This window comes from Antechinus flavipes, chromosome 2 (assembly GCF_016432865.1).
Source record: "Antechinus flavipes isolate AdamAnt ecotype Samford, QLD, Australia chromosome 2, AdamAnt_v2, whole genome shotgun sequence".
Classification (NCBI taxonomy): Eukaryota; Metazoa; Chordata; class Mammalia; order Dasyuromorphia; family Dasyuridae; genus Antechinus; species Antechinus flavipes.
In genome coordinates this window covers 663,052,488-663,065,516 of record NC_067399.1, presented here as the reverse complement: position 1 = coordinate 663,065,516, position 13,029 = coordinate 663,052,488, and the positions used below count along the sequence as shown (strand labels likewise).

The 13,029-nt window shown below is 34.6% G+C and overlaps 1 protein-coding gene across 1 annotated transcript in view; it reads right to left on the bottom strand.

The window, feature by feature from the left end:
- RTKN2 (rhotekin 2) overlaps positions 1-13,029 on the bottom strand; it is a 69,452-nt gene that overhangs the window by 38,738 nt on the left and 17,685 nt on the right. The window contains exons 5-7 of the mRNA XM_051973864.1: positions 7,081-7,134; positions 5,251-5,368; positions 1,974-2,168 (exon numbers count right to left, since the gene is read on the bottom strand). Of these exons, the coding sequence (XP_051829824.1) occupies positions 1,974-2,168; positions 5,251-5,368; positions 7,081-7,134 (367 nt within the window). The remainder of the gene's footprint in view (positions 1-1,973; positions 2,169-5,250; positions 5,369-7,080; positions 7,135-13,029) is intronic.

Below are 13,029 nucleotides of genomic sequence, written 5' to 3'. Positions count from 1 at the left end.
CTAAGCCTAAAATCATTTAACAAATGACTGTGGTTTTTATATAACAATAGAATCTGAAATGTTAAGAATTCACACCATGGGTGGTTAAAATGGATTTATCAATGACCTTTGTAACGGTATCACTCAACCGGACATCTAGCTCTCAGTGGTATAAAAATCTATAAATTCCCATCTCCTCGGTGGTGTAAAATAATGTGCTGGCGCTTGTTTTGTTTTTATCAAACCTACTACAATGCACACATACTCTCTGTCCCTTTCAGAATGTTCATCTGGGAGCTTAGACATATCTAGACAAGGACATTATTCCCAACCCTTTGGATAGAACTCTTTCAGCTTTGCTTTGAGAAGTGAAATGAGTAGAAGCAGGAAAACAATGTACATAGTAACAGCAATATTGTACCAGCATCAGCCATGAATGACTTAGGTACTCTCAGTAATACAATTATCCAAGACAATTCTGAAGGACTTATTTTCAATGAAAAATGCTACTCTCCTCCAGAGAAAGAATTGATGTCTGAATGCAGATTGAAGTATATGCTATTTAATTTTTTTTTATTTTTGGCTTTTTTTTGTCTGCATTTTCTTTTGTAACTTGGCTAAGTTTTTGATTTTCAAGACTGCACATGTATTATCTATATCAAACTACTTCCTTCTCAAAATGGGGAGGACTCAAATTATTTTCAAAAATTGTTTTTACATGTAATTGAAAAAAAAAGTAAAAGCTTCTCAAAGATTAAAAAAAACCAAACCCAACTCACTAAAGCCCTCCTAATCAAAAAAAATTAATTGCTCAAATCAAAAAAAAAAAAAAAAGAAAAAATTGCTTTGAGAGTTATGAAGGCATTTCCCAATGACAGTATGATGGAGCCGAAAGAACCATTTGGATTCAGAGAACCTGGCCTGAAACTGTGGTCCAAGAGGCAGTCACCCTTCCTGGGCACTAGGTTTTTCACCTGGTTGATTGAGAGCTAGAAGAGAACTGGAAGGCCATCCAATCCAACTTTTCATCTTACAGATGAGCAAATAGAGGCTGAGAGAATTGAAGCGGTTTTTCTGGGCTTATGCAGCTACTCAGGGTGTGAACTGGGACCTGAACCTAGGTTTTCCTGAAGTGCAGAAGCCCATGCATAGTGCACACGGCCCAGGGCGGGGGCTCACCACATTTCTGTGTGCTACCACAGAGCAGCGTTAATGAAAGAGATAGTTTTCTAAGTCCATGAGCACAGGGATGCTTAATGAGGGTTAGGAGTCCTAGTTTCTATGAGTCCGATACTGCTGCTTTCCATCATGCTGATTGACTTCCCTCTAAGACAGTCAAGCGCCCTCTACATTACATTTGGCACTAAGAGACAGGCTATTTCATTGTAGCTGTTCATTCAGAGAAAATTCATTAACCATTTTCAGAACTCATAATTTCAGGAACCCTAATGTCTTTAATTTATACCAAAAATATTGACTAATACCAAAATGTCATTGACATTAAACTCATCAAAAGCTTGGTCAATGCTTTGCCAATGAATTACATACCTGATAGCAACCATTTTCTGACTAACAAGGGAACATTTTCTTGAGTGACAGCCTGTTAAATTGGCTAACAGCATACCTTATAATAAGAAGGAAGCATAATGTACTTACTGCCTACTAGAAGCAGCAGGGTCCCCAACTATTAAGACAGATAGCATGTAAACACTTCAACACACAGATAACCCTTATGAGAAATACAGACAAAGATTCCCCAGCCAAGGCCTCTTCAATGAAAATAGGCAGCCTCTAGACTTCCTGACTTCAAAGGAGTACCCTGGCCAATTAATTATTGGGACAACTGTAGCTTCCTTTCTATATTTGGATTTTTTCCCCCCATTTGAAACACAATGTCTAGTAGACAGAGGTGGAAAAAAAGTGACATTATGTGACACAAATGTATACTTATATTCACATATACTAAAATAGCTATATTTAATTAAACTACTTACATTTTTGCTGGGTTGAAATAAAAGTCAGTTTCAAGGTCATCTTGCAGCATACAACTGACTTTTTTTGCTGTAGTTTTACTGAGAGACCTTCTCAGTCTCTTGGCAAGTGTTCTTGGTGCATTTGCTAGAGATGCTTCCTCAACACAGCAACTATAGACCTCTACCTTTATCTGGAAGTCTGGCCCCGCTTCATTACTAAAAACAAACACATACATAACTTTAGCCTTTTCAGTCAGTTTTTTACAAAATGGAAATGTAGACATGACATAAAAGGCTATTGATAAGAGCCAAGAAATTTCTCATTGATGTTTTTTTTTAACAGATACTCTAAATCAACATTTGAAATCAGCTTATGTTAATATATGCTAATGAGTTAGATTCTCAAAGTCTTTATTATTTAGTACCTTAATAACATGAGTTATTGAAATTTCTGGAGTTACCAAGGAATAGCTTATACAGTGAGTACCTTAGCTCAGAATAGATGCTTTTAAAAAAAATGTAAATGTAATTCATTTTCCCCACATTATTATTTCTCTTTGTCATTTCTATCATGGACATACTTTTAATGTATTTACATTAAATGGCTCATTTCCTGAAGTGACTTTATTGCTCCAAAACACTATTTTTATCAAATGATCTTATGTCAATATCACCCTCACAACGGCTCATTTGTAGGTTTTCCCCTAAAGCCTGCAATGTTGGCAAGATTCTGCATCCTCAGCCCAGCTTGCCCTTGGCCCCCAGCTACAATTCATATTTCATTATTTGGTTTAATTTGGGGTGCTCACAGGGTAGGTATAGATGTCCTAGAGAATGACATCATAAACCACAGAAGTATGTTGAAGCCAGTTTGGCCCATTCCAGATAGCCTTTTCCATGACACCAGCCTTTACAACAGAAAAATATAGTGTTTATAACCAACAAGAAAATGTACTTAGGACCTAAATAAGTGGATCATCAGCAGCAGATGCTGCCTGCAGATGGAAAAATGAAAAGCCTTAGAGACTTTAAAAATGCAGCTTTAGCCTTTTAAGATTTAAATGAACAATCTATAGTTTGGATAAACCCAAGAAATAACTTCCAGATATTTCTGTAGTTTATTATTTGGCAACTTTTAAACATACAGTATTCCTAGTAATGACTAACAAATGTCAATATTTAGAGGAAAAACAGAGATTCATAAATACTGAATTCTTATTAAAAGAAACAATTATCATAACAAAAAGCACATTCTAAAAAAGCATTTTAAACATTTGTCAGGGTTTATTTTTTAAACATTTAAAATATTTACCAGGATGATTTTTAGTTGTAAATTGTGCTTTTTTCTTTTTCAAAATAACTTTTAATTTGCTTCTTTTCCTGCAAAAGATTTTGACTTGAGTTTTCAGGGGGGGAAAAATTGGCTTAGTGGCTATTTCACCACACCAGCAAAATAGAATGAACCTCAGGCTAATTCTGGCTTTAAAAAGAATAAGAAATATCTATTAATGGAGATGAAAATAATCTCAGGTAACTTGAAAGAAGATACTTGCTCCTCAACTTTCAGGCTATTTTTAGAGAGTGTTTTTCAAGGACTGATCTATCCAGGTAATGTTTTCGGTATTCACAAATACAGCCTGGGTTACACCCATTTTTGCTACTGACTGGCAATAATGTGAGTCTTGTGGGTTTTGAATTCTGTGTGTAAAATAAAATACAGGAAGAGGATTAAAGAGGTATAAGCCCCACAATTTACCACCATAACACTTGATCTGTGGACCACATACACTGGGTCTTAAATACAGCAAAATTATGTGTAATGCACAAAACTCAGGCAAAATTTGGGTGTCCATCTTGCCTCTTTCAGTGATGATCTGTGATCATAAGGGGAATTCCCTTAACCTCTCTCAGCTTTAGTATATTAATCTGTAAAATGGGGATAATAAAAATCCCTACTCAGGTTAATGTGCCTATCATTTTAGAGAAATATGAGCTATTGTCATTCTCTGGCTCCACAAAGAACAGAGGAGATATCCAGGGGGACAAGAGCCCAGGACCTAGGTGCTGCCAATCCTTTAAGATTCTAGGAATAAACAGAAATCATATAATGGTGAGGGCCAAGAGGATCTAAAAGGGGTGGAGAAAGTCTTTTAGTCAACAATGATTTTAAAGCCTACCAAAAGAACTCTATCTGGTTCTATAGTCAGACAATAAACAACATTCAAACATCACTACAATTCTTCTTTTTTTTTAACTCTTTTGTAATGTTGGGGAAAAAAGTATCAACAGATAAGAAGTCACTAGATCAAGGGCTGTTGTCCCCATATTTCAGGATTACTGTGGAGGCAAGCCTACCTAATAATAGCCTCCTTGTTTGGGATTCAAGATGCAGCTTTCTTAGAGCACATATGATCTTATTTGGGGGTCCTTAACATGAATTCTTAATAGAAACTATCTTTAAAATCTTATTAAAAATAAAAAATATTTGATATGTTAATGATGATAATATTTAATATAATATGATATGATTTCCTTTGAAATCTTGTACATTTTATTTTAGGCATTTCAAACCATTATTCTGAGAAGGACTCCATAAGCTTCATCAGACTGAGTTCATGTAGAGGTGTGCTGGTAAATGTTTAACAGTCAATTTTGGGTGGGATGGGAAATGCTTATGATACCAGTTTAATCTGCATTGTTTCCATTTTCTTCATCCTTTTTCTATGTTTAAGCAATCAACAAAACAATAAATCAAGTTTTGAGTTGCAGCATTTGTCTAAATATAAATGCTCACCCAGAAAATATAACAACTGGTTCTCACAAGCTGGTCTGAGCTGGCTCTAGCACATCTTTAAGTGAGTCCATGACACAAAATAGTTAAGATATTCTGCTGTAATAGCAAATATTTTTATGATGTTCTAAAGTTTTAATTTAATTATGGGAAGAGATCTAGCAACCAAACCCTTATTAACTTTATAAAAGCTGATCCAATTCAATAAATCTTTAAACATTCATTGTTATGAATATGCTATTTCTACATAAAAGATTTTAACATTCAAATTTTTAAAAATTCTTTTAAATTAAATGTAGATGTGTTCTCTCTGTAGTAATGTTATTTTCAAATTCACTTAGTATGTGTTCTACTTGTAGAACACATTTGTACTGTAAGCAGTAGAAATAAAAATGTCTTCTTGCCTCCCAAATAATTCAAAATGTGAATTTTTGTGTCATGTATTACTATGCCTTTTTGAATAAGAGATTAGCCTGTCTTTAGTCTTGGAAGATGAGAAATACTTACAATATAGTTACATTTTCAAAACATAAGTCAGTGATTGTTTTATTGACAATCATCATGTTGGTATCAAAAATTTCAGTTCCCATCTTGAACAAACAAAAAATAGCATAGCGCTGTGATCCTAAAATAAATAAATAAACAATATTTTAGCAAAGTTGAATCACAATAAGCTTGTCCTTTAAGTATGACATTCAAAGGCAGTACCCCCCAAAGTTCTTATTTTCATAAACAACCCAATACAGACAAGTCCCCAATATATGTTTCAACTTAAAGCACATTTTCCATGGAGACTGTTAGAAGTGGCAGGTAGATATGGAGGAGTACTAATGTTGAGCCTTGACAAGGAGGCCTTATTGGGAATTCAGGGTAAGATCAGTTTGTTCTTGGCAGTTATTTCATAGCAAGTTCTCTATGGAAAAAAAGGAGATGGAGTAGAAATTTGATGATATTTCTAGAGAGTACCAGGGGTGTGAAAGATAAGGATGAGCAGTACAGATATCCTTCTTTCTCCCCAAGGCCAGGGCAGGTTCTAGAGCTAAGGAAAAAGTGGAAACAAGACTATAGTGAGGGACAAGTGTCAAAAATAGAGGGTGGATAAAGGACAATGAAAGAAATCTCAAATAGGAAAGAAGCTCCTATGGCCAATGGAGCATCTGTGTAAGGGATGAACACTTTAAGCAAGGGGAGGAGGATATGTAACCTAATTGGAGGCTGTCAGTATCGTACTTCACATTTTGTTGTTGCATTAGCCCAACAGTTCCACTTATACAGCAAAGTCTCATCTCTCTGGAGCTTAACTATTCTATAACTTCATCTAACAGGAACATAGCTGAAACCCAGACAAGTAAATAAGAGATCGCTAAACTGACAAGACTCATGTTACAAAGTCCATGAACGAATAAAATGCTCATGTATTTTAATCCCAGGAGAATCACTCTCCTGGCGCTCTTCTCACTTCAGACCTGTTTATGCTGATTTGGACATAATTTCAACAAGTTGAGTTATCTGGTTTCTAATCACACAGAGGAGATTTGATGTCGCCAACGAGAAGAGAGATTTTACTGTAATCATTGGAAAGATGATCTTCCACTCTGACACATGCTCCTTTCTAGAAGTGCCTATAACTAACTCCTTAAAGGAAATAATAGAAAACTAACCAAATTTCAGACATTCCATGCAAAATTAATCATGCTGAATATGATCCAGTTATTAAAGAAATATCAATCAGCAGAAAAATATGCTAATATAATATTGAAGAAAAATTGTACAGATAAAAGATCTTTGTTGGGTTTTTTTTTTTTCCTTCACAGGCTTTCTGAACCCACTGACAACAAAGGTGAATGTTATGTTGGATAACAGCTGGAAATGATTTGGGGTTAATCTCCGTGACCTTGGAAAGTACATGAATTTGTAAAAACCATCCAAGACGCTATGAAATGCTGAAAATCAGAGACTAAGATGCAGATTCTTTTGCCTACCCTGTGCTACATATTCTTAAATATTGGAATGAGTTATAAATAAGTAAAGAGGCAGTAAAGTATTTCTAGCTGCCAGTCCAATTATAAATATCAACTTTCTTCCCCTCACGACTTCTCTCCTATTTACTTTAACCATAACTATAGCTTTGCACATTTTCCCAGCAACAACCAAAAATATACCAGACATGCATAATCCTAATTGGAGAGAAGTTACAACCGAGAGACGGCATCAGTCTGTTAAATAATTCAGCAAAATTCTTTCAATTAATCAAATGATATCTGCATCTCATTGTAGAAAGACTGGCTTTCAATAATCCCACGTTTTGATTTAAATTAAGAAAATTTTTACACATACCTTCTTTATTACTGAAATGATCAGAGTCTTTCCACATTAATGGTATTCGAATATCTAGAGGGAGAAAAAGAAATGACTACGTGTAATAATTTTCTTCCAGACTTCATACCTTGAAGTAATCTTAGCCTGTGAATTCCATAATGGATACTGACTACTAATGCCAGAAGAAAGTTTATTATTTAAATGTTCCAGTATGAGCTAACATTTTGCTTTTTTTTTTTTTTAAAAAAGCGTTAAGTTAGAAATTTTAAATCTTACAGGCCTTTAATATTAATGAAAGATTGCTAAAAATAACATAACATCTCTTACTCAGGAAAGAACTATTATAAATTTACAATGTAACATTTTCATTTTGTGATATTCTACACTTAAAGAGTCGATCAGCTATGGGAAAACCTATTCGTTGAATTTCTATTTTGTGTAGGCATTAATAACAAATAAAAGGGCAGTAATATATGATTTCATAGAATCAAAAAATGTTAGAGCTAGAACAAACCTTTGAAATCACCTTGATCACTTTTTTTTTTTTTTTTTACAAACAAGGAAACTGAGAACCAGAGAGAAATTAAGTGACTTGTCCCTGAAATAATCTAAAATTAACACCCGATATTCTTGGACTCCTGAAAATCTCTGCATTTCCTTATATGATTTCATAGCTCTGCAGTGCTTAGAGGCTATGGATTTCAAGTCCTTCATTTCATAACTGGGAAGCAGAGGTCGCATGCCTTGTGCTAGGTCACATTTACACTAAGTAACAATATTTCTGACTCCCAATCCAGGAGTGACTTTGGTCTATCACCCTTCAGGTTATATCTACTAATACCCTCTGGCTCTCACTAGTACTCTAAATATTGATGAGAAAAACAATGGGCAAACTAATATGGCTGGAACAATGGAAATTTTCCAAAGCCATTCAGGAGAGACATTCAAAAAAGGGGGGGGAAATGCTGGCCTGCATATCAATCATATCAATCTTTTTAAAGCAGAACCTTTAAATTCCAGATACAGAGTCCAGAGACCCTTTGAATTATTTGGACAGTCCTCTCAATTTTCCACTTTGCTTGGGAAGAAGTAAACGTGCTTTACAGAGTCTATTAATAATTCTTCCTTGGTGTCTCCCTTCCTGCTCTCTGTAAGAATAATTACACAACATAGAGAACCACATGTGGACACTGAGTGGAGGAAGCTCATGGGCCTCCAGCTGAAGGAGGATATAGTATCATCCAACTGTGTCTACAACAAAGCCAGGCGGAGGGTGAGTTTCGGCTTGAAATACCTGGAGATTTTTGCCTAAATTATCTAGATAATTGCTTCAACCCTCTACTTCAATTTATTTCCTGAGAAACTGCCTAAAGCAGGTCTTTAATCCCTACTTAAAACTTTTTTCCCCTCTATCATCACTTACCAAGTTTACACATGAAATTTTCACACCTATTAATTATGTCAGTTTTAATTAGTTACAAATCTGTATGGATTTAAGCTAGATACATTTGTGAAGAGCTTCCCTTTTAGACCCCATGGGACCTTGACTGTTCAATTAGAACTTTATCAGTCTGTCATCATCATCTCCTCCCTATGTTGGCTTCATTTCTATTCTTTGATCTCCACTTAGTATTGGAATTGATATCTAAAAATCCACCAGAAAACAGGTGAAATGAACTAATTATTCGCACTAGGAATGGGTTTTTCATTTCTGTGAAAAGATTCCAGGGAAGAGTTTTCTAAATAAATAGTAAGCTCCTTTGGCTCAAATAAGTCATGATTCAAATTGTACACGTGTGATTTACAGACCTTTAGGAAACATATTTATTGCCATAAAGCAAGACACATCTGTTGAATGTCATCAATCTCTGAGGATATCTAATGGCTTTGGAGAAAAAAAAACCCAGCGATACAATTCCTATCCAACTGGAAGAGGCAGCCTTGCCAATCGTTATTGTCTGAAGAGAAAACAGAAGCCAAAATAGGGGAGCGAGTGGACAATAGATAGAACAATTTGGCATTTGACTTAAATTAGAAGGATAGATGCTTCAATTATCCATTTTATTTTGTTAATAATGCACAGCTGAGTAGAAGAACAGGGATAGGAATTCAAGATTTCCTGAACAATAATGAGATATGAAAAAAAGAAATTATGAAACCTTATAACAAAATAGTCACTTCATAATTTAAAATTCACAACATGCCCTATCCAATGTCAAAAAGTGATTAGTTGAAGGTGAAAATGATAATCAGTACTTCAGTACTCAGATCTGGAATTAAACCAATGATAATAAGGATTGTATACCTGGGGAAAACATGCTTCTACATTTTACCTATTTGAATTTTCAGGGGGAAAAATGTTTTTACTAACATGGAAATAAAAAAATAATAATAATAATAAAAACTTTGCTTCACAAAAGCCTAAAGAGTGATATCTTTAAAGTATCTGCAAGGAAAATCCAGGTCCAAAGCAAAATCTTTCATAGGGGATTTAGTGCAATGATAGACAATTTCTATTTGATTGTGATTAACCTAAATTAGTTATTTCAAAATGGTATTAATTCCACTGAGTCACTCAAGGTTCAATTAGTGATTTATTACCCTTGTACATTGTACATTGAAGGGTGCCATTTGGATAAAAGAATTAGCTTACATATCAAAGATATAAGATCTTTTTTGAAAATTCCCTTTTAAGGAAAATACAATATTTTGTTGATTAAATATTTATTGAATCCTTATTTGTGAGGCAGCATGATAGGTACCTACATAGAATACAAAAAAAAAAAAATAGTTTCTTCCCTGAAGAAGCTTCCTCTAATAGGAAGCTAAAGCATGTATTCAAACAATGACAATGAGGGGGGGGAAAATCTGCTAAAAGTGACAAGAACAATATGAAAAGGAAACTTATTTTGTCCTGCAGTAATCAGGACTTGACTAATAGGTTACAATTCAACCAAAGTAAATTTAATAAAGATATAAATAAAAAGCACAATTAACAGAACACAAAATGAGGATAATGGATATAAGGGTAATGACACAAAGGAAAAATCTCAGTATTTGTTAAAACAATGTAATGAAAGTTAAGATGCTAAAAAATTGCTTTAGCTACTAGGGAAGCAAACTAATGAAGGGAAAATACTCCTATTTGGGGTGCTTGAGAATATAACAAGAGATCAGTAGGAAAGTGAAACCTTCAAAATATTGATCATGTAGTAGGGTATTAAAAACCTCAAATGAAGAAATATTAAATGCATCTTTTAGCAACCAAGTATAATAAAAATTATATTCAATAAAGATCCTTTGAAGCAAAGATTAAAAATTAGACACTAAACAAATCAATAAATCAGTCACTGTAAATGAAGCTGTGACCTGGTCCAGCTATTCGGTAAAACATTCTGGAAATGTGCTGAATTATTAAACTGTGACCCAGTAATATCACTACTAGGTCTAATTCTCCCACCACATACCCAAAAGATAAAAATTGAGGAAAAGGATGCATATATACAAAAATATTTACAGTAGTTCTTTTTGTGATGGTAAAGAAACTGAGAGGGTAGCTTATCAGTTGGGCAATAAATAACAAATTATGATATAGGAATGTGATGGAATACTATCATGCTCTAAGAAATTAAGGGGATGGTTTCAGAGAAATCTTGTAAGATTTGTATGAACTTATACAAAGCGAAGTGAACAGAACCAAGACAACAATTCAAATAATAAAAATATTAAGACAAACAACTTTGGGGGCAGCTAAGTGGCACAGTGCATAGAGCATCAGCCCTGAAGTCAGGAGGAACAGTGACCTCAGACACTTAACACTTTCTGGCTGTGTAACCTTGAGTAAGTCACTTAACCCCAATTGCCTCAGGGGGGGAAAAGACAACTTTCGAAGACTAAGAATTACAATCAACACAATGACCAATAATAATCCTAGAGAACTAGTGGTTAAACATTCATATCCATAAAGATCCATCTCCAAATGAAGAGATGCAGATTGAAGCTTATTTCTTAATGGATGGGGTAGTGGAATTGGGAGGGGAATTCAAAACTAAAAATTAAAAAAAAAACTGAATTGAATTTTTAAAAACAAGAACTGAGATGCAATTGTACAATTCATGTTAATTCTACTTTTCCACGAATGAAAATGACCTTTGTAGTGGGAAGAATAAAAACAAAAATGCTTATAAGAGACTCAAATGGCAAAAAAGATGACAAGGCAAGGAAGATACCTCCCTCGCTGACCTGAAAAAGTTCCAGTCATTTCCATTATATCTACAGGCATTAAAAAAACTGATATGATTATTGGATAGCTAGTGGTGATCTCTAAGAAGTATCACTGGCTGGGAGATGGGCAGATGTTGCAATTTTTTTAAAAATAGATACCTTAAACTATGGTCAGAGAACCTGACATTTATTTCTGGTTAAAAATAAAATCCTAAAACAGAGATGAATCATGAACATTTCAAGGAGTAGATGATTGCTATAAACCAACCAGAATTCAATTAAAACAAGTTTCACCAGATAGGCAGACCAGGGAGAGGCCATGAACACATTTAAATTTTAGTAAAGCATTTTGACAGTGTCTCAGAAGATGGATGAAACTACAGTTAGGTAAGATTGGAACCAGCATAACATTGATAAGTGGACTAATAATTAATGGACCAATAACAATGGCCAACTGAAGAGAGGTTTCTGGGCAATGTCATAGAATGGTTCCATCCTTGGTCTTGTTCTCTAACACTTTTATAATGACTTAGATGAAGGTATAAATAATGATAATAAAATCTAAGGCAAGCACAATGCTGGAAAAGCCAGCTAATACACTGGCTGGTAGCATATAGATAAAAATGTCATCAAGCTAGAACAGTGGGCTACAGCTAACAGGATCAGAATCAGAAAATGATCAGAAAAATGAAGATCAAATGTTTCTGCCAAAACAGTTTCTAGTCTCTTTTAGTCTTTTCATTGTAGTAAGTGACTCATAATGATTAAACTTCCTTTGGAAATGGTTATTGTCTGTCTCAAAGTCTGTTCTTTTGTCCATTTCTTATTTTGTAAAGTTAACAGCTTGTTTAAATAGGTCAGGTAAGAGATACTTCAATTGTATTATCTTATTTTGTATTATTTTTTTTTCACAATTGATTTTGACCTTTGTTCTTTGTGAGCTGATCATACATTAAAAATCCAGAAATCTGAATAAAAAATTAAGTTATTTTTGTCTGCTAAAATTTTATTTGGTGCTTACCTAGTTCTATGCCACCTCTTTTCTCCAAAGTTTTCAATCATCTCTGAACAGTTAAGTGAGATGGACTTTTCTCATTGTTCTAGTCCCTCTGCCACATGTGGCAGCATAGACCATTCTCTCCTCTTGGATGCTGTATACAGAATTTTCATGACCCTACTTTCTCTAGATTCTCCTACCAGTCTTACCATTCCTTTTCATTCTTCTTTACTAGTTTATCATCCATCTCACATCTTCTAACATATAGGTTATCTTATCCTACTCTATTTCTCATGTCAGCTCACCTAGATTTCAATTGATAACCTCCAGATCTATAAATAGGTTATGCCTGAAACTCCAGTTTCCTATTTCCTAGTATACTAGCCAGTAGCCTAGTGGAAACATAAAAAGTATCTCCATAGACATCTTGAACTCAATATGTCCAAAGGTGAATTCATGATCTTTTGCCCCAAACCCACCCTTCCAACTTCCTTGTTCCAGTCTAGGGCCCCGCCATCCGTTCAGTCACTCAAATTCATGATTTCAGTTATGCCTGATTTCTTATTCTTGCACATCCCACACATCCCTACAGTTGCTAAATTCTGTTGCCTTTACCTCCACAACGCAGCTCAAATCATCCCCTATTCTCCAATTGACTGGTTTCTATGCCAGTCCAGGTTCTTGTCATCTCTCATCTAGACTATTTATTGCAAATACTTTTAGTCAGTTCCTCAAGTACTCTGTCC